Source organism: Zophobas morio, unplaced genomic scaffold, assembly GCF_036711695.1.
Source record: "Zophobas morio isolate AGI-343-1 ecotype UQ-CSIRO unplaced genomic scaffold, CSIRO_AGI_Zmor_V1 ptg000205l, whole genome shotgun sequence".
Lineage (NCBI taxonomy): Eukaryota > Metazoa > Arthropoda > Insecta > Coleoptera > Tenebrionidae > Zophobas > Zophobas morio.
Window position 1 is genome coordinate 373,768 of NW_026972309.1, and position 26,823 is coordinate 400,590.

Sequence of the window (26,823 nt, forward strand, 5' to 3'; positions counted from 1 at the left end):
TTTTGCTAGCGTGGTTTGCTCTATAATTATAATCGCAACACCTAGAGCTTTACAACTTAAATATTGTAAAATATGAACACCTTTCTGTTTAGCTCGTAACTTAATTTATTCTAATTATTATGAATTAGGGCTTGTACTCAACAAGGGTCATATAAAAGTCTAGAACACCGGGATCGTGAAAGGTTGATAGAGCATAGTAAGCGGTAATAGAGTAGTCAAGAGAGAGAATTTGGAAGAATGCTATATCAAGCACATCGGGAGAGCCTCTCAGTGAGAGATAAGTAGGTGCAGGAGGATGACCATAAACAGCCTGGCCCCTTAGGCGAGTATAGCTTTTGAGGAACCGGCTATTAGCGTGGGAAGCTTGATATTCCAGAATAATGTTTCGCGTAGCGGTCGCTGGCCACAACCACAGATTTCGACATTTAAAATATGGTGCCTAGATCAGCTGTATTGATTTCATGGTATAAGGTTTACAAGCTAATATTATGTGTATTTTTCCCAGAGACCGGATGGATATATCAACATTTCCTTCAAGGTTAATCGTCAAGGAATAAAGATAAATTTTCTTTGAGACCGTTTTTTTATATTTACAACTGTGCCACAATCTTTTTTCTCAATACGATCGATACGATAAACATTGTTATTTGTAATGTTAATTTTCTGACATGGTTTAAGGTGAATTTCGACAATTAAAGTGGATCTATTTCTCTCTGAAAATGTCGAAGTTCACGTATGCGATAGTAGAGACTACTATTACCATTTAGAATATGATTGGTATAGACATGCAGAAGGTCATAATAAAAAGGTTGAGATAAGTTTTACGAAAATAGCATTTAAACTGGATAGTTGAACGACTAAAAAAAAAATTTGTTAGAATGCATCTTAAATTCCATGCTAGTATGCGATGCGGTATACGACGGATTCACGATTGCTTGTAAATAGTGTTAAAAGTAGAAATTTCGATTAGGATTATTTCGTATTTTATAAGAATGCCTTAAGTGTAATTAAAACAAAGAAAGTGTAAATTTAAGAGTAAATGCTCAGTAAAAAACTACATTACGCGAAGACACGGTTTATTTCCCCTCCCCCCTTCCCACTTATTAATTAAAAAAGCTTCCACACCGTCCTATCCTGGGAGAAATATAAAACTCTTAGGACCTTTTTGGAGAAGGAAAAAAAGTTAGCAAAAGGCGTCATAGACAAAAATGAAACTAGATTTAATAATAGTATATAAAAGAGACGGCAAAGCTTAATTGTATTATCCTTTAATAAAACTTTTTGTCCAGGTACTTTTACTATTTAATGGTATGGTTTAAAATTAGTCAGATGGTAGCAAAATCACAACACGTGTTCTTTAGTTTGTAAATTTTTTTAAAATATTTTCATTTTTTTTAATAAATTAAAGAGGACCAGTTATAAAAATTTTGTCTTCTATGCGATATTCACAAAGCTAAAAGATTAAGAACACAATAAAAATTAACCAGTCAGTCAGCCAGGCAACTCATATGCATGTGTATATAAAAAAAACAAATATAGTTGGTGTTCATCGCTGCCATGGTATCTTTATTGAAATTGGCCTGCATTTTTATAATATATTCCTACTATTCTTTTTACATATTAGGCAATTTTAGTATCAAATATTGGTGTTTTGTTGTTCCTTAATCCATAACTTTTTCGTGATAAACTATATTATAAACTTTTAAACGTTTTTACGATCTTTAATTGTGGACGCTTTCTATAATTATTGTACCTTAATTTATTTCTTAAGAAAGATACTGACTTTACGGAAGAGGCAGGGGGGGCATTTAGAGGTGTAGCTGCTGCTATAAAAGCTTCAGTTCCCGCTATAAGGGAAGGAACAAGGTCCCTCGTTATTATTATGTTATCAGTCTTATATTGAATTTTTATAAAAAATTTCATTATTTTTTGATATATAGCACATAGTTAATATATTTTTAAAGTATCTGTTGTTATTGTATTTACCACCGTTTCGGTATAATTTTGGTGTTTAAGATTTAATTTAAAGTTCCCTTTTTTCTATTTTGTTTACTTTTATTACAAAAGAACTTTTCAAAAAATGCGGTTTTTCATTTGTTTTATAAATAGTATTATTATGTTTTCTTGTTTTTATTATCGTTAACATTTTCTTTCTACTTTGGTACATACCTTTTCCATAATAAAAGAAAAACAAGATCCTCTCACGCGATCTGAGTATGGCTATGAGTCTCTAAAAACTTTTTCTTGTATTGTTTAGGATTAGGATTATACTCTAGCAAAATACATGGCGTTCATTACAATTACTTGCTTATTAAAGTAGATGAATAGCAATCTTAACTTGTTAATTATAGAGTTTTGGGCCAAATTCGCTTTTTGGCTTTTGCAAGTGAAGGTGGTGTGGCTGCTAAAAAACTTCTTCCGCGGTAACTTAGAAAGAAAATTCCAAACCTTTATTACTTATGCTTTGATTTTAAAGGCTTGTATATTTAGCATCTTGGGGACTTTCTGGAGCAGCGGTTGTCGGTTCTTTTTATTTTTACAACTTATTAGTTTAGCTACTGTTTTTTTATTTTTAAAATTTTCAAAGGTTAAAGACAGTATTTTGGGTAATTAAGTAGTCATCCGTTTATTGCAACGTTTTTAGAAAATTAATTATGAGTGTATTTAAGAGACAGTTTTTGCGCCTACATTCGTTAAATCTGACCGCTTGCAACTACTACTCCGTTCGGCTTACTTAGTTTAGCGACTTTCTAGGGCAGTATAATGCCCGCGGGTGTCTGTTGCGCTTCCTGCTGAGAAGCGTTCGATAAGCTCTGACTTGACACTGTTACTGTTTTTCAGTAATATATGTAATAATTTTACTGCTTTGTATGGCCGCTTTTATCTTTTTATTAAGAAGCTTTTTAACTTGATGGCTCGGCCGTCGCATGTCATACACAAGTTCTTGTGGCGGTGTGTGGGCTTCTGCGGTAGTCTGGGTTATTTCTTAGCTCACCCGTTGTACTATAGTTGACTACTTTAGATCTAGCGTTTGCTTTTGCATTAAATTATTATGCGACTTTTTTTGTTTGGCTATGTGATGATTGTGAGAGCTTTTCTCGTCTGTTATAGGTCAGGAATCCTTTTTCTTGCTATCACTTGAATAATAGTGTTTTAAAGGCCTTCTTTTACAACACAAGTTATATATTTTATGCTTTATTTTTTTACTGGTCAGTCACTGAGAAATTTAATAGAATTTTTTAGATGCCAATATAATAAGTAGACTCTAAATAAGCAGTACTTACTAACTTCCGATCTTTACTATATATACATGCAACAGCTGATATAGCAACGCGAACATGGGACTCTCCTAAGGTTTTTAAACGTTTTTCTTTTTTTTTTGTCTATGGTTAGCATTCTAAGCAGTCTTATGAAATATAGGAGTTGAGGGCGTCCGTCGCTACATATTTTGTCGCATTTCACATTCCAGCCTCATTGTTACTTCCGGCCATAATTATCCACAAAGTCGTCCACTTCACAGAAGGCGCTATCAAAAACTTCTCTTTATTTAAAGCGCTTCCCTCACGAGCAAAATCGTTAGTCTTTGCAACCTTATTGGTAGTAAATTCTTTTCACGCTTGCATCAGGTTACTCCCTGCAGGAGTTGCCTTATTCTCGATTGTGCCCGTTGTCCCCGCGGTGGATCATAGCGTGGAATATATTATGGAACCAACGTTAGGTATTTTCCTTTTAAGTTAGATATTATATTACTGCCATGAACATTGATATATACTTTGCTTGATAGGAAAATATCTAGGTCTGAAATTCTACGGCCATAAAATAGAAAAAATTATTAATAAAGAACTTTAAAGTTTTTAAAGTTTTTTAATTTGTAATTTTCCTTCATATCAGCTTCTATAGCACCAGATTTAGCATCTAAATATTTAAAAGGATTTGAATGTCGAGTGGATTAAGACCATACTTGACCATCAAGCGCTCATCCTCTTAATCCTTGACTCATTAAAGAGCGTGGTCGAGTTGGGACTGCACTTCACTAATTACTTACACTGATTTTAAGAAATCCGCTGGACTTGTTTATGATTCCCTACTCTGCAATCAGCGCAAACACATAGCCCTTGAAATGGATGAGTTAATGACTAGCACCTACCACACTACTTGTCAGCCAGTGTCAATAATAAGATTGACGGTTTTAGCACTGAATAGGAAAGTGCTTTACGGTTCAAAAAGCACGTTATGCTGGCGCCTTCTCCTATCTTTCAAAAAGGCGGGGGGCATACTATGGAACCATTGAAAAACAAATTTTTGCGAAGACTTTGGTGCTCTTGTTGTTTGGGAGGTAACGGTGCTGCTTGCAGAAAACAAGATGATCCTCCATGTGGTCTTTGGGTGCTTCGTCAAGTGTGGTAGCACTACAAGTACAGCAGAACGAGCTGCAACGACTGATACTGGACGTGCAGTACTTTATTAGTTATGAGAGCAAACCCGACGACCTGGGCATCTCCCAGCGCAGACTACCTCCGAAACACTATTGTTGTTATTTTGAATGTGTTTTAGCGCTTCAGGGCATTAGCTGATCACCGAATTAATATATGTTCTCGGGAAAGGGACGCATTAACACTATCAGTAGGTCGACGAGAAGAGCCTATTATGTCTCTATAGACAAATTAAGGACTCTACGTGATACATATCTGAGATTGGTGCATCTTTTACAATTAATTATTTTTTTTGCCTAGAATAATCTGTGAACGCCAGAGGGTATCGGGCATCGATAAAAGTTATTTTTAAAACAGAATATACAAGCAGGGTTGTGCGGAGACTTTAAGTTTTGTGTTGTGTTCACCTCTTTGATGGGAATTTAAGCTGCCATTTACCAACCAAGAACAGACCTATAGTGGTTGACGAGGATCTATATATTATTCTCCGCTTCCCTCATCCTCCAAGACATTCATGATGTTTTTCACAAGAGATAACAACTACGAACATCCCTCACTCCAGTGAAAGAGGAGAATACAAGGTAAACAGGAAATTCTAAAAAACTTAGTACTGACGCCAGTGAATATAAGTATATAAGCGTAGTAATAGTCCACTACCTCGTTATACCAGTGAGACCCCGCTCAATGTAGATTGCTATTATTTTAGTCTACAGGGTTGAAACACATAACTAACGTAGGTCATTCATATGATAGTTTGAAGAATGCTAATTAACTGCAAATTAGACAAAAGAAATAGTACACTAGTTAAAGGAAATAATTAAAAATAAATTTTATTTGTAACCACCAACTATAGCCGATCTCTCTTTGTACAAGGTCTCTTATACTGCTTAAATTAACTTTATTGCGGTGTTGCAGCAAACGACAAAAAGTTTAGGTTAATATAGTGCTCACAGGGGTATCTAGAGCATTCGAATCGTTGATAAGGTCTTCATAAGCAAATAACTGTATAACTTGTAACTAATTTGGGTGAGCTAAAAATATTATTAATTCTCCATGGCAGTACATTGAGTATATTAAAATAGATTTTAATGGTTAGGTTGCGATGTAAAATACATTCAGGAATCACTGCGTACCTAAGGTAGTTCTGGCTAGAGTTGCGTGTAACTTGAAACGGCCTAATAACGACCAAAGCGCACTAAGATTCCGCCACAGTGAGGTAAATCCTCTCGCCTGAAAAGTCCCGGGGCTAACCCACAGCTGGACTCCGTACAATCTCAGTCAGTACTAACCTACAATTACGTGTCAAATTATGACATTTCGTACATTCATGCGAGATATGAAAATAGCGCGAATATATATATAATACTAGCAAACAATATTCTTTAATACCTGCTGCTATAAATCTGCACTAAAGCGCCGATCTAGCAAGAAACTAAAACTAAGAGAACCTGTAATAGTTCATTTAGCATCCTCGGATCAAGACAAGAGTATTGTTTAAACATCACTCAATAGCTAGTTCTTGTTCTGGCAGTGTTTGTCTTTGCCACTAACCTTCAACCAAGAATAGTGGACTAACTAACTTAGCATGGCACTAAGCATGTCATCCACAAGGATTTCGCATGACCTTCCTAGGCAAATTAGATGGAAAACCGCTTCGGAAGGCAATGCTAATATTCAAAACGTTGACTTCAAAGTCCATGAGTCGGTCAATACAGCTCAAAGTTCCCGAAAACGTACCTGAATAATGAAGTTTCCATTCTTTAGAAGCTGAGCTATGGCTGAAACATTACAAATAACAAACTTGTCGTTAATGATCAAAAAGTTGCTCAAGTTAGCTGAAATCCCAAAGATATCAATGGAACGTCAGGGCTATATTTTGCCCGAATTATTCGGGCTTGAGATCTTTGTTCGAAATGGGTGCTGCATTAGCTCACAGTGGACCAATAACAAGTTGATGATTCGGAACGCTGTTTGGGGCTATTTGAGCCAAATGGAAAAGAAGTATCTTATGCGCTACTTGGATCCAACTCCAGAATTTAACAGCAGTCAGCTGAGTGGAAAGCATAGGGTGAAAACCGCTTAAAGCGATCAAAGACGAAACAGTCTGTAAGAAAATTTATGGCCTCCGTATTTTGCGATGCTTATTATATAATATTCATCGACTACCTTGAAAAAGAAAAAGTCGTTAATAGCGAATAGTATATAGTATTATGTTCAACTGAAGGAGGAACTTTGGAAAAAACGGTCCCACATAGCGAAAAAAAATATTTTTTCATCAAGACTCTACACCGTGTCACCAGTAGATGGTCACGATCTCAAATTTCCATGAACTGTAGTTCAATTTGCTTTCTCACCACTGTACTCTTTGGTTCTGGTCCCAGCGACCATTATCGAGATTTGGGTCAAACGATACAGTAATCGTAGAAACAAAGATCTCTTATTAAGGTAAAGACGAATAGTTCTCTAAAAAAGATGAAGAAATGATGGAAAAGCGTTCGACAGACCGTAACGCTCTTGATGGAGACTATGTTGAAATATAAGATTGAATTTCGCATAAGAAATCGTGTTTACTTATTAAGTCCCGGTACTTTTCAGGCGACGTGTTTGTTGTGAGATAGTGCTGAACCTTGTTCGATTTTGGGGAGGGTTTTTGTAAGTACATGTAAACGAATGGTGAACGAAAATGTGGTATCCAGTACACCTACAGAGACTCGAGGGTGTGTAGGTTTTAAAGGAGCTACGTCTAACACGTCGTTTAATTTTCCTACGGCTCTAATACCTTTTCTCTAAGATTATCGCAGCTACGATATAGGCAACAGAAACAACTCTTTTAAATCCTTTACACCCAGACAGTTCTTATGCTTATAAGAGGATTGAAAATTAATGAATAAGCATACTTAAGTTTAATGTATATATAGTTAATAATATATAATTAAAGGAGTGTCCTATGTCCCTTTTTATAAATATGGCTACACCTTTGCCAACTACCATTTCATTTCGGTTTCCGTTAAGTCGTGTAGTTCTGGACGCATTACCTCTTATCGATATGAAAACTAGTGTAGTAATAGCTTCCATTAGTAATTCTACACTTTGTTTAATAATGGTCTTATCAAAGTCAGCGAAGATTTGCGCAACTTAGTAGGCAGTCTCCTAAAAACTAAATAATATAAATGCTTCTGTCAGTAAAGTCCTATAATTGGTCAAACATCTTTCTCTCCTGCTTTCCAATGAACTGCATGTGTGAGGATATATAATTCTGCTGGGCTAAGACCTACAACAGTTAGAGCGTTAGGCTTTTTAGAAAATAATGGGCCCAAGGTTATCATAACGTGTAGATTATTTAAGACGAGAATTAGGCAGCGATATGTATTTGTTGTTAAAACTAGTAAACTCAGGAAATGCAAAATACCACACTAACGTGACTGTATTCAATTTGTAAAACAACACTAATAAATAAAGTGAACCTGAAATTTTTTTTTTATTTTGCTGTTTTTGCTTATCCATTTACTAACTATAAACCACTGACCAGTGGAAGCCCCGTTACTGGGGCACAAACAATTTAGCGTGTGGGTTAACACTCGACCTGCTTCTTAAGCCAGGGTTTGCCTCTGCCTTATGTTTTTTTACGTATAGCAGGTAGACAGTTATGAGCGTAGTATCTGAAGCGAAATCGATTTCTGTTTCAAAGCCAGTGGAAGAATTCTATTTTCTTAAGTTTTTTATTTTTAAAAGATTATTCTTAATAATTTTTATCCTGAAAATGCTTTAGTTGTGAAGAAATTTTAAAACTACAAGGAGATACCTTTAAACTTAGACGTCTTTTCTACGACTTGTTCGTAAATATTATTAAAGAAAATCTTCCAACTTCCTTTGCAATTGATATATTGGCTAATTATTTTTCTAAAATTGAAGAAGTACTAAAGGTTGAGATTACTTAAATTATAATTTAGGCTGCAATAAATAATTTTGACTTTCTGTTAAATGTTTATTTTTGAAGCACAAAATAGAAAATCTTATAGTGGACTTAATATGGAATTTTGAACTTGAAACTTGTAAGGGCCAACAATCTGAGAATAATCGCTCCGTTTTTGTTAATTTTACGAAGTCGCTTTTGGTCTTTTTTATTAACTTAATATTTAGAACTTTTGGTTCCGAATTTTACTTTTAACTTATGTAGAGTCACTCTATTATAAAGGCGGAACTGGTTAAAAGACGACTAGATCCTCACTTTCTATCAGAAGTATTATTTTTTAATCTACTGCTATTCTTTTACAAAAGTGATTTAGCAAATAAAGCTATATAAAAAGCAATTTACACTTGGTTCAAGAGGGCATTTAGTAAATATATTCTTTTAACCTCCTCACCTCTTATGTTAATGCTTCTATACAAGTAAATCGACTGGAAGAGCATAGCAAAAGGCTCTTTGACACGTTAGCAGTCACCACAAAAAGAAAGAAAGAATTCAAATTTTCACACACATATAAATACTTTTATATATATAACTTTTTTACTTTAGATCTCGTTGATCCGGTCTGTGGAATCATGGAATATTGCCTTTAGGCGAATTCGAACCAAACTCGTGTAGTTTTTTTATTTTCTGCAGCAACCCTTCATCCTTTCAGCATTGTAAACATTATATTTAAGTTATAAGCAGAAGAAGTTTAATCTTCTTAGAGAGGAGAGCGAAGGGTATTCCAAACTGGTGGTGTTACTTTCTCCCCTCGTTGTTGAGGACAACCAGAGTGCTGTTGAAGTCTTTTCTCAAATCAAGTCGCTTGTCGGTATCGCTCTCGCCGCCGTTTAGCGCTTTTCCTTTTCCTGTTTCTCACACCTCTTTTCTTCTGTGAAGGTTATTTTGACTTGGATCCCAATCGTGTTTTAGGAATCCTTTTGGAAGCCTTTGAAGTGCATATTTGCGAGGCGCTGGCAGGTCGGTTTTATTTTTCTTTAATAACTGGTTAAAGTAAACAAGCATTAGATGGAGCACAACAGCTTGAACGCAACTCAGTTTTCCATAACATTGTGCAATTTTTTACAACTCTCCTTCAGACCTTTGATTTTTCAGCGCAGTCCCTCTGTGCTTTGCTGGGATTTCGTTACAAAAGCTTCAAGGTACGTTGCGGGTGCTAACAGTCATACTTTACTGGTATATTCTTTTTCGATTTGCAGGAATCTGACGTTCCGGCGCCTCTTTCTTTTTCCTTGGTCTCTGCTTTTCTAATAACCCGCGGATTGGTCAAGTTAGAGGACGTGTTGCCCTATGTATATTCAGTGATTCTAATTTAAATAGTTTATAGCATAACTCGACCCATTTAGTTGCATCCCTCAGTGGATATAATGAGCGAAAAGGCCAATCTAATTTTTAAAACTGCCGATGCAGCTGCTAAAGATTTGTTGATGGTTAATTTGTCGCTGGTATGGACCGCTGTAAGTTTGGCAACCCCATCAGAACTTTCGATGTTGTTTGCTAGAACGACAACGAAGTTAGAGGCATTGAGCAGTTGAAAACGGAAGCGTTTTGTAGATACAAGTTGGAACTTTACAAAGACCTGGTCTCTAATTTTTTTTGTTTTTTTCCCACCATATATTTATTATGCTTTTACTTGAAGGTTTCTTATGGAGAAAAGAATCAAACTGTAGGTCTTTCGCTGGCACTCCTGAAAATCGGCAATTGGACTTTGTGCCGGAAACTTCTTATTTCTGTTCCGCGGGGACTAGCCTTTGCTTATCCTCCGCTCAGCAAGCTCCTGCAGGGCGCCGTGCACCGGGCCATACAGCCTTTATACGACTCGTACGCTGCTCTCATCCCTTTTTCTTTTCATGTGTTCCCTCCTTTCATTTACCATTTTAAGAATTCGACCTCTGGGTTCTTCCACGCCTCTCCGGCACGCTGGTCTTTGTTTTACATACCTTTCCCCCTAAATATGTGCTCATTGGGCGTCAGAGCTGCTCGAGTCCTTTCCCGAGATCGGCAGGGTGGCGACAGTCGATGGTTTATCTGACAAGGCTTCCATTTTTCCCGCTCGACCTCGTCGCCACGCCGTCTAACGGTATTCCAGGTCTTTCCTATGCTGAATGAGCTCGGCTGCTACTGCGACGATCCCGTTCTGATAGCTAAACTTTGTCGAATCGGGAAAGTCATTGTCGAGAAGGTTATTCACTATTATTCTTGCCTCTAACTATTTTATTTATTTTTGCGTTGATTATAGGGGCTGAGCGTAGACCCCACCTTGACCTCCTCTGCAACTCTGCAGGAATTCGTTGATGTAGTGTGTCTTTGTATTCTTCCGAGTCTCTCTGCTATGGAGAGCAACCCCGGTTTATTGGAGGAGTTATGGCAGGCCATCCGGAAACTGCCGTACCATTTGCGCTATCACATTTATGCCAGGTTCCTTCTGATTTGCAGGCTATTGGTTTTTTAAAGCCAACCAACAGGGTAGGTGGAAGCATCAGACCTACCAGCAGCAGCCAACCCTTGTGATCTGTAGGGCGTTCACCATCTTTTCCTCGAAACGCTGGATGAGGTTAAACCTTTCTGGCCGTTTCTAGTCGCACTTTTACCATGTAATAATCAGGCGCATTTCTTCCGATGATAAAAAAGTTAAAGACAGTGGAAGGAAGCTAGGAAAAATTGCCAACGGCAGTCCTCTTATCGTATTAAGCGATATCATCGCTAAAGTGGGTAATGTAGCTTTTTCTCATATATATATACTAATCTTCTTTATGAAGCTCAAACGGTACGATAACTTTGTTGTTCCGGTCGTCGAATGCACAAAGTTTTTGACGGCCCTTTCAAGGGATTCCATGCTATGTAAACATCCGTCGCGTGTTCCAAAAAGTCACGTATCCGATGGTTCCGCAGATTGTTTGATAGAAGCACTTACTGTCGAGGATTGTAGTGTTTACGTGGACTCTGGACAGGGTCAGGCCACCTGGCATAAATGTGACTGTCTTTCTTTTTAGACCCTCCACGATTTTCCTCCATTTTTGCTATTAATACAGCATTGTCAAATTTCATTGGTTTGTCTCTAAAAAAGTTTAAAGTTGATGGTTCCGGTATCCTACAGTTTATCGCCAAGCACCTCATGAATAACAACGTCGATCACCTTCTTATTCTTGAAGAACTGATTACCAAAATGGGAGGAATCGAAACCGAAAATGTTCAGGTTCTTTCCGAAAGTCAAGTTACTGCTATGGCTGGCGGTTCTTTGCTTAAACAAGAGGTTAACCCGTCACTGCACATGCCTCTTGTCCCAGACGACGTACCTTCAGTGCAGGAGTCCATCGTCAGTAGTAGGAACATGAGCAATTCAACGGAGCGTCTGAAAAACACTCTACTCAGCAACGGCATCGCCACGTCCCTGCTGTTGTCATTGGCTCAACAGCGCTCGCGGGTTTTGTATGTAGAAGATAAAACGCGCCTCGAGCACCGTAAAGTTCTCGGCTTCGTTTATGATACTGTATTTTTTTTTTATTAGACCTGTAATTTTGGTTTAACCCATAACTTTTTAAAGACGCACGACGTTTTGATGCAGCTCTGTAAATTTTATGCAGTTTCATTTGAAACTGACGCTCTAGAATTGCCATCTTTAGTCAGTGTATGCCCGCCTATGGTCGTTGTCTTCTCTTTTCGCGTTTATTCTTTGGTAGCTATTACAGGAGTACCACCTCGAACCCGAAGTCGCCTTCACTATAGTTCGACCAGCTCTTAGAAGAAGGCTACTGGAAAGGCAGAGCACTAATGCTGCCGTTACAAGGGCGCAGGAGCAGCAGGTTTCGGCTTTCATTGTATTCGCTCGACATGTTTCCTCATTATTTTATTAAGAACTTTGTTGAGGCTCTAGACGAAGTAGTTGAGATAATAGTTCCTGTTGCTGAAAAAATAATTGCGAGGTTTGGCGTGTTACTGTATTCCCCTTGCATTAGATAACTATATTTTGTACAGCGAAAAAGCATGGATTTGTATATCTCCCCGACTCTATGCTGTTTTCTGGATACTAGAGCACGCAGACTTGGAGCACGCCGCCCACCTATATGAAAAGAAGATACAAACCTACAAAGCGGAACTAGCGTCGCTGGATGATTCGGTACTTGTCTTATTGTTGCGGTCTTTTGAAGCTGGTTAAGCCTCTTCTTAATTATCAGGACACAAAGAGGAGAAAAGAAAAGGAAATATTGTTGAAAAACCTTGAAATCGAGGTCTTTCCCTCGTGTTTGTGCAGGATACTGTGACCTTATGCGTGAATAGAAAAACACTAGGCTGAAGCACTGCGAGAATGTGCACCATTACCTGAAACAAGCATGCACAGGCTGGTTTAAAAAAAGTACTTCTTCGCTAGTCGACCTGTATTCTGCCTACTGACAGCGAGTAGCCATTAAGGTTCCGGAGGCTAAGGAAGTGGCTTCGTACTTTCACATGCTTTGTATAGCGCCCAGAAAGCTGTATAGTGTTTCAGACGCTCTCTTTTGCCACTCATTTACAAAGTTGTTGCAATCCTTTAATACAAGCAACTATCCTGCACTTCTTCATTATGACTTGGTCTGCTTGTCCTCCTTTGCTATAATAGTTTTTTATGCTCATTCTTGAATCAAAAAGATATTTTACGAAGTGGTCAGTGTGCTGGATGCGGGCTCTCTGAACGAAGTTTACCGCTTCGGTATACCTTTTATCCCCCCGCTAATGGCTAGTGTTACACAACTCTTAAAGGTTACTATTTGTGTGCGCTGCTGGACCATTTGGAATCGTGGCACAGCGATAAAAGCATATATGAGAAGGTTTGAGTACGCTTTTAGCCTAGAATACTAAACGCTTTACTGTTCCGTGTCCATCAGGAGTACAGTGCGTGTTGGAATTCGGGAGACAGAAAAATCAGTGATACTCTTTTCCGCACTTATAACTACAGATGGCAGAAGCGACTAGGGATGGTCCGTGTTTCCGACTTTTTTAAGCAGTTTGATGGAACTATGTGTGCCTATGCCTTATTAGAAATGTCGCGCTGTATTCAAAACCCTCAACGACGTAAGCGTGCGGAACACTCTAATCTTACTAATGAGGGTAAGCATATTTGACTTATAAAAAGGGTTTAGTCGCCCATTCATTAGTTCTTACACCCGCTGTAGATTGTTAAGTTTTTCCCGAAAGTACAAGCCATTGGCGATGAACTGCTCGGGCACGTCAAGGCCTTTAAAGAACAGAACGAGAAGGAAGACTTGAAGACAGTCGCTACTAGGTAGAGGGCAGTCTTTTATCCGAATATCAGTTGTTGTACCTTTGACGTGATTCCCAGATATTACAACGTGCTCTGTAACGTCCAATATCGTCATGAGTGGTGCGAGGGCATCCCCGACTTACAGCCGAAGCCTTTAACACCAGCAGCTCCTCTTTCCAAGCAAAAACTGCCCGCCGCGCCCCCATCGACGGTGAGTGCCTCAAATAACTCTTTTAACGACACGAACGGCGGCCATGGAAAAGGCACGAGTAGTAGCCCTAACGATAACAGTGGGAGCGACGTTACCGCCAGTAGCTCCAACGCATATAACGATAGTGGCAATCCTCCCGACGTCCACCCCGGCCACGCCGGTACATCTGAATCTGTGAAGCAGTCAGTTGTCAAAGCTTCCCAGGCGCCGACGAGAGGTATCAATTCTCCCTACATTGCCTAATAGAATTAAGCTTCAGTGCTCTTCAAAAGATGTTGTTCCAAGCGAAGTCCGTTCTACTGAAGAAGCCAAAAAAGATGCAACAGGTTCCACTTTGCTTCGGTATAGTTATGAAGTCGCTTTAACTTTTTAAGTATTATAACTAGGCCTTTTTAGGAATCCATCCGCAACGCGGCCGTCAGCGAAGGAAAAATCTTTTTCCCCGCCTAGTCCTTCCGAGTCTCCAACGAGTTTATTAACCTACATTTTTTAACACGAGACTACTACTGATCATTTTTCTAAAGACTCCACTTTGGAAAAACACCCTGAAGAAAACGAAGTTCTTGGACGGCAAAGCAAGTAACTAATATATATATACATGAAAGCATTTTATGTTATGATATAAAAAATATTTTATTCTATCAGAAATCTAAAAAGAGAAAAACTCGAGAGTAAAAATAACACGCCTTCCGAAAAAATAGAGGTGGCTAAAGAGAGAGGAAGAGCACTTTCACGAGAGAAAATCGAGAGGTCTTGCAGAATGCACACACTTATAAGTAAAGGTAATAACTATAGTTAACAGAGTTGGAACGCCGTATAGAGAAAGTGAGCGATCCAGAGTTTTTGAAAGGGTACGTTGATGCTCGTATAACGTCATCATTCTATGGCATCCTCACGACTCTGACTTAATTTAAGATGAAGGGGGATCGCGAAGGAAATATTTATAACGAAGCGGAGTTATTCTCCAAAAGGCGGCACGATGGAGCCGACGAAGTTAAATACGGTAATGCTACTCTTTATCTCGGTGCAACCCGCATTACTAGCAGTTTTTTTTCGATATAAAAAAAGCTGGCCACAAACGCCACGGTCTTGCCAAGTTCCGAACGGGAAGCACTGAAAGAGTGACACTGGTAGAAAAAAGCACCGAGCCAAGGGTATACCGGATCGTTGACGATAGGACGCAGTCTTCTAAGGAGGGGTCTCTTCTTTATAGATTCGGGCTGCCCCGTTCCAAGTGCGCGCTGGAAGACACTCCTCGGGAACACACCGCACAGCACACGGGGGTAGAGACCTGAAGGAGAGAAAACGCTAAACAACCACAATCAAACTTTATTATGTGCTGCCTCCAGGGAATGAAGGCGAGGTTTAGCAAAAGATACCCCAAAAAATTTTTGCATCGTTCTAAATGTTCCTTGTAGCGCCCTGTTGCGAATAAATCCACCAAGTTTAGATAAGACACATGTTAACCAAAATAAATTACTAAGTCATCGGGCATTCGTTCAATACTGTACTTTCTTCTAACTATTGACATAATAGGTATTCCTGGTATTTTGCGGATGCGCCGCTTAAGCTCTAATTTACAAAAAAAAAGTGCAAGTCAAGCCAGCTATAAACCATAAACTTAGACGAATAAGAGAGTAAATCTTTACCTTTATCACAAGTTGCGACTATATAACACTTATGTTCCATAACTCTATTGACCAGGCAGTCATCAGCGTAGGTGCCCTTGTGTAGACAGCATAACCTTTCAAAGCGGGGATCCTTGGCTACCCTAAAAAATTAACACAAAAAATTACCTATGACGTACTTCTAACCTATAAGGCCGCTTACCTTAAAGCAACCCTGTATTTAGTACCCAGCTTTTCTAATTCCGCCAAAACGCAGCCCGTAATACAAGGTATACCTACGGGCAAAATTGAAATGACTATATATAACGAAAAGTTAAAATAAAAAAAACATTTTGCAAGTAGACAGTCCATCATAGCCGAAACTAACTCAAGTTTGTTTTGGATAGAGAAGTTAATAAAGTTGGTGTCCAGAAGTATCCTAAAAGGCGGGCCAAGTTGCGTGTTATAGTGAAAGAATAACCCCACAGGTTTTTCAATACTAATGTGAAAAAAAGATTCTAAACTTCAAAAAAAGTAAAAACAAACTCATAAACGTAAATTACTTTCTACAAATTTTGGGTCCTTTTTCCTTGGACATCGTCCGGTTGTGCAGAATCCTCATATCTTTAGGATGTAAAGTCCTTTTGACGGTGGCAAACCTTTTCCGACGCTTGACTTTAACCATCACCACTCCATTTAAAATAAGCAGGAGTTTTCTTTTATAATAAATTTAATTTAATAAGTGATGGATGGCAATTTTACAGTAGGGGCTAAAACCAAAAGCTATAACTTTTCAAGAGCACATGACCCCTTCTTAATAGAGCCAATAGTGTTGTGACACAAAAAATAGCTTTTAATTACACGGAACCTGCTTGGAACAGCGCCTGGTCGCAAATCTGCACGGCTACATCCTGGAGGCCTACGCCAAAGAACGCGGAGAAGAACCACAGCTGCCTACGCTTGTGGCTAGGTATTTGGGCATAAGGAACCTGCTCGATAACAGCACGCTAAAGGATACGACTATTAAGGTACTGGTTGAACTGTCACCGAATCGTTTGTCTTTCCTACTCGAATTAGGCGTTGATCAAAGACATTCTCCCGGTCTTATAGTATTATTGCAAAAAATTCATAACATTGTTCTAAAAGGTACTTATGCCGTTCCCGACACTATTGGAACTCTCGCTCAATTGAACAGTGCTTTCGTCAACTTAGAGCGTGGGGTGGCGAAGATCACATCAACATAACGACAACACTTAGGCGAGAGGTCATGGCCTTTCAACACGTCGAAGACAAACTGGTGCTAAACCGCCTTTATCGGCACATTATAAGAAAGCTGAGGGCTCACCTTAACAGCTAAGGAATAACAATTTGAAACAGGAGTTGGAGGCTGGTGACAACGGTCTCATCTACTAAAATTCGTCAAGCGAGTTAGAAATTGCGTTCAAACACCTCGGCCACACTTTTACCGAGAGCGATGAAGATCAAGCGAAACTTTCTGCTGATCACGCCGTCGAGGGTTCGCCGCTTACTTCCTAAAGTCAATAACTCGTCCCTTGTCGAGTTTTATTTTGGTCAAGATTAGGCGAAAGGTGTCCAGCTCTGATAATATTATTAACTGGTGTTACAACAATAGCCAAAGATGACTTTGGATCCATCTCTGCGGCCTCATCAACTAGTTGATGGCCTACATTTATCACCTCGTGCGATGGATTATTGCGGTAATCGTGTTATTGGTCAAAGACACCGTAACTGGAATCTGAGTCTCGCAAGTATCGACCCATCGGTCTTCTGCCGGCAGTTGGCAACGTAGCAGCAGTCCGTTGTGGGCGCCCGTGTAACTTTACCGAATTTCACTTAGGATTACAAATGGAACGCTCAACGAACCCAACAAAATTTTCGCCTAACTGAGCGGAATACCCGAATCTTGTACGACTTTTGACCGAGTTTGCCATGAAGGCCCGTCACGAAAGCTGCGCTCTTCGGCGAGACCGCTAAACCTTAGAGACGTACTCAAGTCGTGCATAGACGACAGGATCTTTAGCGTGCAAGTGGGCGCTGCACTATCGTTGCCTCGCCATCTTGCAGCTAGGGTCTCTCAAGGCTTTCTTTTATCACTCCTGCTACCGCACTAGACCGCGACATGCCTCTGATCAGCCAATCACACACGCGCAACTCCCTTTACTTCGATGAGGTTAATTCTTCGTCAAAGCCACTCAATTCGATTTCGCACTTGCTATCTGGTAACGTCACTGGGGCCTTCCTTTAACGCGGCAAGAAAATTTCGTGTTGTTCTTATATAAAATACCCTAGGGTTATTCTAATTTTTATTGGCGTTCTTACGTAAACTGGGTCATCGAAAAAGGTCAATGCGAAGACTAAATGCTATATCCTCTATTGTGCAGCGAAAGTAAGCTTCGTTGGGCAATATGAAAAGGTGGTATGTATTGTGCTTCGGCAGATCAAGACATATGCTTCTGCTGCCTGGGTCTATGACGTAGCCGCTAAAGCTTCGACCCCCCTTCAAGTGCGACAAAATTAACTGCTGCACCTTCTAACAAATGCGCCATGGTTTATAGCGCCTGTGTCGAAGATGTAGAAGGAATAAAAAGCGAAATAGATTGCACTTATTTACTTGATTTGAATAAATTTAGTTTTCGATTATATAAAGCATTAGCTCTCTGCTTTCTGATGAGATCGTTGTGTAATATTTTTACTGCTCCTGCAGTTTACTAAGAAATGCTAGGGTTACCATGGAAACTGAATTGTTCCGTTAGACGCTGTATAAATATTCCATTATAGGTATTGTTTAGTAGTCATAAAACTTATGAGCAAATAAAAATGCATATGATGGAGGCCTCTCTAAATTTCGCCGAGGAACTTATAGTCTTTTGGCAATCCTAATAATGACAAGTTGGTCACAAAAAACTTCTCCGTTTAATGTAAAGATTAAGTAGAGGTTAAAAGATAAAGAACTTATGAAAGGTATAAATACTATTGAATTTTAATTTGGGTAGGTAACTTATCAGGCTTAATGAATTACTTCAGGTGCCAGTCACCAATGATAATAGGAACAGAGAAAAATCACTAAAAATTTTAAGCAATAATATATAATAAATTTTTAAATGAGTTATAGCTTTTTACATGTGCGCCAAAGTTCTAACCATTAATATTAAAGCAACGGTTTTAATAATCCTAGCACTCTTCATGAATTACCTTTATTTGGTTAATTTTTTGATGACTTAAGAACATATTAAAAAGGAGGTACTGTAGGCTAAATATTTTCCCTTTTACAATAAGTATTACCAGGGGCTTTGTAAGAAGAAAGGTTATCCCTCTTCAAAATCTTGAATTTTAGGGGAAAATGTGCTGGCGTTCACCAAGATATTCATGTTATTGCTTAACCCTATATTTCGTGTAACCTCAGACACCTTAGAATACTAATGGGTTTACGCGTAATTCAGGCGCTTTCTATAATTGCCACTTAAATTTTTCACAGCTAAACTAGACCTACTACTAATTTTAAAGGGTTACAATTGATACAGTTTAATTCCGCGTAGGCCGCCATCATTAAATATTGTAACCATTAAAAATTAGTAGTGGGTTTAGTTTAGCTGTGAATAATTAACGTGGCAATTATAAAAAGTGCCCGGAATTACGCGTACCCTGTTAGTATTCTAAGGTTATAAGTAAAATAAAATACTTTATCAGTTTAAAATAAAATGCTAAGTTGTTTTTATTAGTACGCTAAACTTATACTACTGTCTTCCCCTATAAACAGTTAGTATTAGCAACCGTTAGCTCTTTATAATTATATTTTAATTACAAGTATTTCCTTTTTTCTAAGTAGGTTATTATGACTGTTCCTAAGGATGAAGTAGTGAACTAATTGAGGCTAGACTCCTATTCAGCATAGGCAACTGCTTAAAAAACATTCCCGGGATGTGAATGAAGTGATCGTCCGCAGCACGTGGTAAAGAATTAATGCTATTACAGCAAATGTTCCACTGGATAGAGCTGCTTTAAATTTTAACATCGACTGGCGCACGGAAAGGAAACCAAAACTATTTGGAAAATAAATAGAGATAGTATATACGTGATTACCCTAAAATGCTATATATATATATATAGCCACTTTAATAAAGGAAATAACGAGTTTTCTCGCTCTCTACTTGTGTTTTTTCGTTTGTTATTATTGTTGGGTTTTCGGGCCATTGGTCCTTATTGTAGTTAATAGTAATTGTTATAGGTTCTGGTCTACAAGGCTAGAATGTAAAAGGACGGTAATCATTTTTAGTAATTAATTGTTTAGAAATAGTTGTTATCATTTAGCTAATACAGAATATTTATAATAAATTAAAGCATTTTTTTACATAATATGGCCCGAGAACCAAACCTAAGACCTTCTGGAAACAAGTACCAGCACCGCCACTAGTTATTACTTTCCGTTTATTTCCCTTTATATTTTATATATAAAGGTATTCTTTGTGCTTGACTAGGTCTATAAACACCGAGCTCTCGAGTGAATGATAAGATACATATTAGATTAAGCTTTAATGTATTGTAATGACTTCTGCTGATTCGCAGTAAATCGAGAGTAAACCGCTCTCTTAAAAAAGGGATTAAGGGTAGCGGAAACAAATCGATCACGAGTCGCCATTCTGTCTGAGCCACCAACAGGAGGGGTGGCTCTGAGTACTGGACTCGAAGGCCTTTTACTCTTCATAAAGGTACCCTTGCTGGGAAGGTTATTTAAAGGAAAAAGAAATCGCAAGATCTCTTAAATCTGAGTTAAGCCAGAGTGTTTTTGTCCTAGATCCGTGCCCTTACACTCATAATACTACATTTTAATCATTTTTCTACTTTTTTGGTAGTAGTGTGAGCGAGAACTCTTTTTCTGCATGCACAGTACCAAATTTGGTAAATTTTTTGTAAGAATTTAAGAAACAAAATTAGTAGTATCGTACCTTTAAAGTGTACGCCCACCACCTCCTTTTCTTTTAAGTGTAGCAGTAGGTTAGTTTAATAAATCTGTTATATTTAATGCAAATAATATTAATGTTAAATAACTACAGACAACTTGAGGGGCTAAGCGAATGAAAACCCCTAGCTACCAATATGGCAAGCTAATCAAAGGTAACTCAAGGTGCAATAGAAACTTTAAAATTTAATACTTAATAACTCATATTAGACTCCACTCGTTCTTTCCCAGATATTGATGAGGTAACCTTTACAATTGACAAGATTAATAAAGTTACTGAATTTTAATAACTAAAATTTAAAAGCAAAAGCAAGCGAAAATAACCATTTATGCATATAATAGTTTTTACTGTTCTTAATATGAATACAAAGAAGACTAAGGCAGCACATGCACCACTGCTACCATCTTTTATCCTCTCTACCATTTTCTGTGCGGTTTGTTTGGTGTGCAATAGGGGTTCTATATTATGAAATATAATACTACAGTACTTTAAGGTGGTCGAGCTTCCTACACTATATCAATTTACAATATATACAACTTCTCGAGGTCTTGCCTGTACCAACAAATTTAATATTATTAATTTAAAGTTATAAAAAAAGAAGGATGCGACCTTAAAGCGCCTTAAACAGCAGAAACCATTTAAAAGTTATATAAAAAATATAGAGTGCAGTCAGAATTATAAAAAAGGACCTTTTACCACCCTTCTTATCCCCTAAATTATATTAAAAAAGTTTGCTTTGTACTGCGTATAATATATCTCTAGTCTCACCAACCTCAACGTTTCGTTTCATTTAACCCCTCTTTTTTCCCCTCTTACTACCATTAAAACAAGCTTTAAAAAAAGAAAACCTTCACCCCATTAATCTTCTTTTTACTACTTAGTAAAAAAGATGCAAGAACCCACTATTAAATAAGGAAATTGTTTTATACATTACTCACCACCGGTACTAACACTCAAGGAGCACGTAAAAAATTAAATTATGTTGCGAAATGTGGAGCTATTGTAAATAACTTATTATAGATTTGTATCTTTTCTCTTCGATATAGAACCTGGCGAGGATCTTTAAGAGTGGGGTAAATAGGAAATATATAGTCTTATTTTCAGAGAGACCGAAATATTTAGGACCAATAATATTAACTGTTGTATTGTCATTGGAAATTCTCATTTAATAAATGTTTTCTATAAAAAAGTTGTTTTTTTGTGCACATTCCTATCTGCATTTCTGATGTAGTAGCGTTTACTTATTAAAGCTATTTTTTTAATTTACTTGATTACAAAAACTGGTAAAGTCTTATATGCCCTACTAAGAGCAGAGGAGAGAATTATAAAATATTTATATCAAGTTATTATACTTTTTAATAACAAATAAGTAAAGTTAGCTCAAGGGCGCAAACATTAACTGTGCTATTAATAGAGTTTGCGATGTACCTCAACACATTTTGTTTTAAAAAGACTGTTTTGGTAAACTATTTATTTTTTAATTTAACTTGTTATTAGCTCATGTAATGAGTATGTATAGTTAAACTTTCTAAAACTACCAGAGGTTTCATTAAGTTAAAGAAAAACAAGATCACATTGATTATAACTTGCTAGCTGACTAAGTTAAAAGATGGTAAATATAAATATAACAAAGTGGTGTGAAAGACAACTTTTTTTAAAGAGTCAATGTAAATAAGGTGTTTTTGTGTCTCAACCGGTCTTTTCATAGGATAGATTACCGAACACTGAACTCCATTATGGAACATGCAACATTACAACATTTGCAATAAAGTATAATAGTTAAGGGTTTAGAATTAGTGCCAAGTTAAAAAAAAATGTATTTAATCTCAAGATATTATTTGTTGCAATATCAAATTATTATCACATATCTAATTAGTTTTTACTAATTAAGTAAACTTCGGTATCATAATTTTTTAATATTTAGTTTTATACTAGTATTTTAGAGATTGATAATTTAAATATAGAGTCTGCTAATGATATAAACTAATACTGGCTGTCATTACTCATATTTTTAAACCAATTATTAGCTTGGGCTTGTATTAATATTTGAAAATAAATTAAAAAAAAAATTTTATTTTTAAAAGCCGTTGCTGGGTATCGAAGGGAAGTAAAGCCTACTACTTTTCCATGAATGTTTATGTATATATCAGAAGAACGGTTACAAATTCACTATTTAATTTAAGAGGTTTAAAAGGCATTTAATTTAAAGTATCGAAAACTGTTAGTATAATAGTTTATTGTTAACCAAAAAGTTCTGAAAGGCCTAGTTACTAGTACTAATTAAGAGCTGAAGAGATCCCAACCCCTTAAAATTTACCAAATTTTGTTTATACGCCCACACTCAATAAAGGGCCCTTTGATTAGTAAAATGCTTCGGTTAAACCCACACTAAGGGTTCTCTAACCTCGAACTAATGCGATATTTTACTTTAATAATAATAAAAAAGACTTGTTTTAACCGAACCTCTTAATGTAGGACTTAGCTTGAATCCGAGTACGATCCTTTAATGCAAATGCGTGCATATCGTTCCTTTCAAATAAGCAAATATTGTTAAATAATTTGTTCTATTTAATTAATGTATGGTTTCGCTAATCATTCTATCAAACTATTAAAGTTAATTTAGTTGCACGCTAGTTAAAAGTTATTTATGCCGGATATTACATTACAATAATATCGGCAGTAAGGAAAATGCAAACTAGTTTATTCATTTTTAAAAACGAGCTATTTTGAAGGTGGTACTAAAACACTTTTAAGGCCTTCCAAAAGGGTTAAGTATTCCAAAATTTTAAAAAAAGTTACTAATTTTGTTAACCACAAGCTTTAATTTAAATATCATTTAATCTTTTGTTAAAATTATTTTTAAAATATATATATTGAACAAAAAATAAAGTTCATTCTTTTCACGCAAAGATAAAATGTTTCTTAAACTTTTATTACCTTTGAGCGCAATACTGCTATTTCTTAAAGATGGCAAACTTCAGTCCCCCAATGCTCCGCCCACCAACAATCCAGTTGATTACTGGAACAAAACTGGTGAAGAATTAAAAGAGTTTATTATTTCTTCACAAAAAGAACACAAAAATAATATTTCATGTGAAAACTTTAATAAAGATAACGCAAAAAAGTATATGCGGGAGACTGCTCATAATCTTGCTGAAAAAATTAGAAGTAATAGAACTAATTCAGCAGCAGGAGATACTGTGCAAAACAAACAGTATAACGATTATTTAAATTCACTTGCTAAAGACGTTGAAATTGAGTTTAAGCGCTCCTGCGCGAAAGCATTTGTTAGGCGCTGTCAATGCAACCAAACCCGCATTTGCTTAAATAAATTTGATAAGTTTTGGAAGAAAAAAGGGAAGAAATATATCCAAATTTGGTATGAAATTGTCACTGGTAAAAAAACAAATTCTTCAAGTTCAAAAAATACGGAACAGGAGACACAAGGTTCAGCGGCAAACGAAGAAGAATCTGGTCAAGCTATGAACCCCGGTACCTCAGATAGAAGTCGAAACACTAACCCGAAAGTAGAACCAATTGATCCGGGTGCAACTCCCCCAAGCGCTAGTAACCCCAATGAGGCTCAGAACGAAAACTCCCCTCAACCTAGCTCTAATAACCCAAATGAAGCTCAAGTTGAAAATTCTCCGCAACCCGGCCCTAACAACCCTAATGAGGCTCAAGCTGAAAACCCTCAGCAACCCGGCCCTAACAACCCTAATGAGGCTCAAGCTGAAAACCCTCAGCAACCCGGCCCTAACAACCCTAATGAGGCTCAAGCTGAAAACCCTCAGCAACCCGGTCCTAACAACCCTAATGAGGCTCAAGCTGAAAACCCTCAGCAACCCGGCCCTAACAACCCTAATGAGGCTCAAGCTGGAAACCCTCAGCAACCCGGTCCTAACAACCCTAATGAGGCCCAAGCTGGAAACCCTCAGCAACCCGGCCCTAACAACCCTAATGAGGCCCAAGCTGGAAACCCTCAGCAACCCGGCCCTAACAACCCTAATGAGGCTCAAGCTGGAAACCCTCAGCAACCCGGTCCTAACAACCCTAATGAGGCTCAAGCTGGAAACCCTCAACAACCCGGCCCTAACAACCCTAATGAGGCCCAAGCTGGAAATCCTCAGCAACCCGACCCTAACAATCCCAATGTAGCACAAACTGAAGATGTGGGACAAAACAACAATGCACCTCCATTAACACTTAGCAAAATTAAGGAAAATTAGATTTTAACTCAAGAATGACTAGATAACAACGATTAATAAAGATCATTTAATAAAATGAAATATTACATTATATGAAAATTATAAACATATATATTATCTTAATAGCGAGCTAAACTAAGCTGTACTTAGTGGTGGAGAATGGGTTTTTTTGCTCATATATAACATATATAGTATATTTATATGTTATCTTTTTAAAATCTTATATATATACCTTTATGTTATATTATTTTTGTTGAATTTTTTTTTATGATGGTAGTTTGCTAATGGGCTAACACGCGGTTTACTAAAGATTTACCACTCTACCTAAAGCCAGTTTCTTCTTGCTCTCTCTTTTAATTTAAGTGGGCATAAAGATAAAGCAACATATATTGGATAAGTCTCAGTAATTTATAAATAATAGTAAATAGTAGGTGTTAAGAGATATTGTGCGGGTAACACTCACGCTGTTTTTACCTTTTAACCTATATCGGCAATGTCGTGGGTTCATTCGTAAGTATTTTACAATTATTAAATCTATCATTTGAAATGTTACAAAAATTACTTGAATCATTACTGCACTAAAGCCTTCAGTATGCCAATTGTTGCAACCTATAAAGCTCTTAAAGCCTCCAACCTGTAAATGAACATTTTATGTTATACCCTTCTATTAAAAAGAAATTTTAGTTACCTAATTTAAAGTGTTATTGTTAAAAAAAATTTTAAAATACCTATGTTAAGTGTAATATCGGTAACGAGTTTACAACAACAACCTAGCTAATCTTAACTAGTGACAAAGGTTGAAAACTAAATGATTAACAATAATAAAACTATGATAAGTTCCTTTGCCTTTTATCTTGTAGTACTTTAACTTGAATTAAAATCAGAAAAGCTAAAACTTTTTTATAACTTGAAGTATTAATAATGAGATAATAGTTTTTAAATTTTCATTACTAAAATGCAATAGATGTATTATATTTAATTTTAAGCTATCACTACATTCTGTGAATTCGGGATGACTAAAGCTGTATTTTAAAACTTATAATGAACTAGTAATTTAAATTAGTTATAAATATATGAAATGATACTTTAACTGTAATAAATACCCAGCTCAGATTCTTATATCAAAACCTCTTTAAGCCCTCGTAATAAGTGCACGTGCCTATGCATTCATTTATCTTTGGCTTTTGCAAGTATACGCCCCTTTTCCGCAATAAGAGGAAGTTCGAGTCGTATTTATTTTACTTAATAGTTTAAGCCTTTTTCCTTGCTTCAGAGCTCTGTTCCTTTCTTTTTTATTCAATAAAATTAAAAATCTAGATGTTTTTTCGAATATACACCTTTAGCCCACGCCTTAGAACCGATATACCTTTTTGAAGAGTTACATAAACTAGTCGATAATTATGCACTCCCCACCTCTCTAGTTAATCATTTATTGCTTAATAGGAGAATAGAGTGGCATAGGATTAAATCTGGTTTAGCCTCTAATCTTAGATTAGTTGCTCGTGTTAAAACGGAAATTTTCTATTTTAGTCAGGTGCCCTAGTGTCGCATAACAAAAATAGCCGTTTATGTAGCCTGAGTAAAAGATAGTTCTGCTAACGAGGATAATTTGAAGGAAGTAAAAAATTGTTTAATATAAGGGCCTTCCCAAACTTTTAAAATGTTAAGTAAAAATTTTGCATCATTATTTATATTTAGAGTTTATATAGGATATATATATGCTATATTGCCTATTTGGAACTTGATGTAATCATTAACCCGTATACCTTGTACTGCTCGCATGAGGGGGTTTAAGTAGCATGCAAAGACCTGCAAGCAAGTTTTGTGGGTGTGCGGGTAGATTCACGCCTAAAATGTAGCTATGTGCTTCTGTACTCATTTTATAACTGACTAGCATTGCAACAAGTTTATAAGTTAATCTTGCTGTTAACCTCCGTCACCATTTTTTGGCGTCCTCTAATCAATGAAGAAAAAAAAACACAAGAGCAAAAAAGCCTTGGCGAGCAGCTTGTTAAATACAGCATAGCATACAATTATAATCTTTACAAAAGACAAAAATAATTAACAATTCTTAGTTGTATTATTATTTATATTTAAATTTTTTCCATATTTGTATCTTTGTACTAAAAAATTAGTTGTACAAAAACAAAGAAAGAGCTCAATCAATTTAGTTCGG

At 36.9% G+C, this 26,823-nt stretch overlaps 4 protein-coding genes across 6 annotated transcripts; 3 read left to right on the forward strand and 1 right to left on the reverse strand.

Annotated features, from left to right (window-relative positions):
* Positions 1–1,448: 1,448 nt before the first annotated feature.
* Positions 1,449–3,859, forward strand: LOC135146009 (uncharacterized). The gene is made up of 8 exons (XM_064078151.1): positions 1,449–1,560; positions 1,772–1,866; positions 2,352–2,423; positions 2,477–2,523; positions 3,320–3,354; positions 3,421–3,575; positions 3,627–3,718; positions 3,785–3,859. Exons 1-8 carry the CDS (start codon positions 1,558–1,560, stop codon positions 3,847–3,849), a joined length of 564 nt encoding a protein of 187 aa, XP_063934221.1. The 5' UTR covers positions 1,449–1,557; the 3' UTR covers positions 3,850–3,859.
* A 4,225-nt stretch (positions 3,860–8,084) lies between these two features.
* LOC135145995 (THO complex subunit 2-like) lies at positions 8,085–15,331 on the forward strand. Its single transcript, XM_064078129.1, has 42 exons — positions 8,085–8,147; positions 8,203–8,356; positions 8,431–8,547; positions 8,611–8,673; positions 8,950–9,014; positions 9,078–9,214; positions 9,283–9,363; positions 9,412–9,545; positions 9,603–9,695; positions 9,750–9,848; positions 9,905–9,985; positions 10,043–10,224; positions 10,286–10,326; positions 10,378–10,439; positions 10,493–10,585; positions 10,643–10,821; positions 10,874–10,957; positions 11,009–11,111; positions 11,163–11,244; positions 11,296–11,376; positions 11,436–11,893; positions 11,948–12,031; positions 12,084–12,206; positions 12,259–12,326; positions 12,379–12,520; positions 12,579–12,632; positions 12,682–12,757; positions 12,806–12,972; positions 13,030–13,090; positions 13,141–13,208; positions 13,266–13,358; positions 13,420–13,488; positions 13,554–13,663; positions 13,721–14,070; positions 14,126–14,195; positions 14,250–14,323; positions 14,378–14,432; positions 14,499–14,603; positions 14,656–14,704; positions 14,769–14,856; positions 14,922–15,007; positions 15,067–15,331. The coding sequence occupies exons 10-42, from the start codon at positions 9,771–9,773 to the stop codon at positions 15,163–15,165; spliced, it is 3,615 nt and encodes a 1,204-aa protein (XP_063934199.1). The 5' UTR covers positions 8,085–8,147; positions 8,203–8,356; positions 8,431–8,547; positions 8,611–8,673; positions 8,950–9,014; positions 9,078–9,214; positions 9,283–9,363; positions 9,412–9,545; positions 9,603–9,695; positions 9,750–9,770; the 3' UTR covers positions 15,166–15,331.
* On the reverse strand, positions 14,745–16,169 carry LOC135145996 (rRNA-processing protein FCF1 homolog). Of its 3 annotated transcripts, none has more exons than XM_064078132.1 (7): positions 16,024–16,169; positions 15,811–15,959; positions 15,684–15,756; positions 15,503–15,624; positions 15,334–15,425; positions 15,233–15,275; positions 14,745–15,144 (listed from the first exon to the last, which is right to left on the reverse strand). In XM_064078132.1, exons 1-6 carry the CDS (start codon positions 16,143–16,145, stop codon positions 15,255–15,257), a joined length of 579 nt encoding a protein of 192 aa, XP_063934202.1. In that variant the 5' UTR covers positions 16,146–16,169; the 3' UTR covers positions 14,745–15,144; positions 15,233–15,254. The 3 variants fall into 3 exon arrangements, with proteins under 3 accessions (XP_063934202.1, XP_063934201.1, XP_063934200.1); XM_064078131.1 differs by having other exon boundaries at positions 15,122–15,161; XM_064078130.1 differs by lacking the exon at positions 14,745–15,144 and having other exon boundaries at positions 15,176–15,275.
* A 7,398-nt stretch (positions 16,170–23,567) lies between these two features.
* Positions 23,568–24,668, forward strand: LOC135145984 (sporozoite surface protein 2-like). Its single transcript, XM_064078112.1, has one exon. The coding sequence runs from the start codon at positions 23,568–23,570 to the stop codon at positions 24,666–24,668; it is 1,101 nt and encodes a 366-aa protein (XP_063934182.1).
* Positions 24,669–26,823: the final 2,155 nt, after the last annotated feature.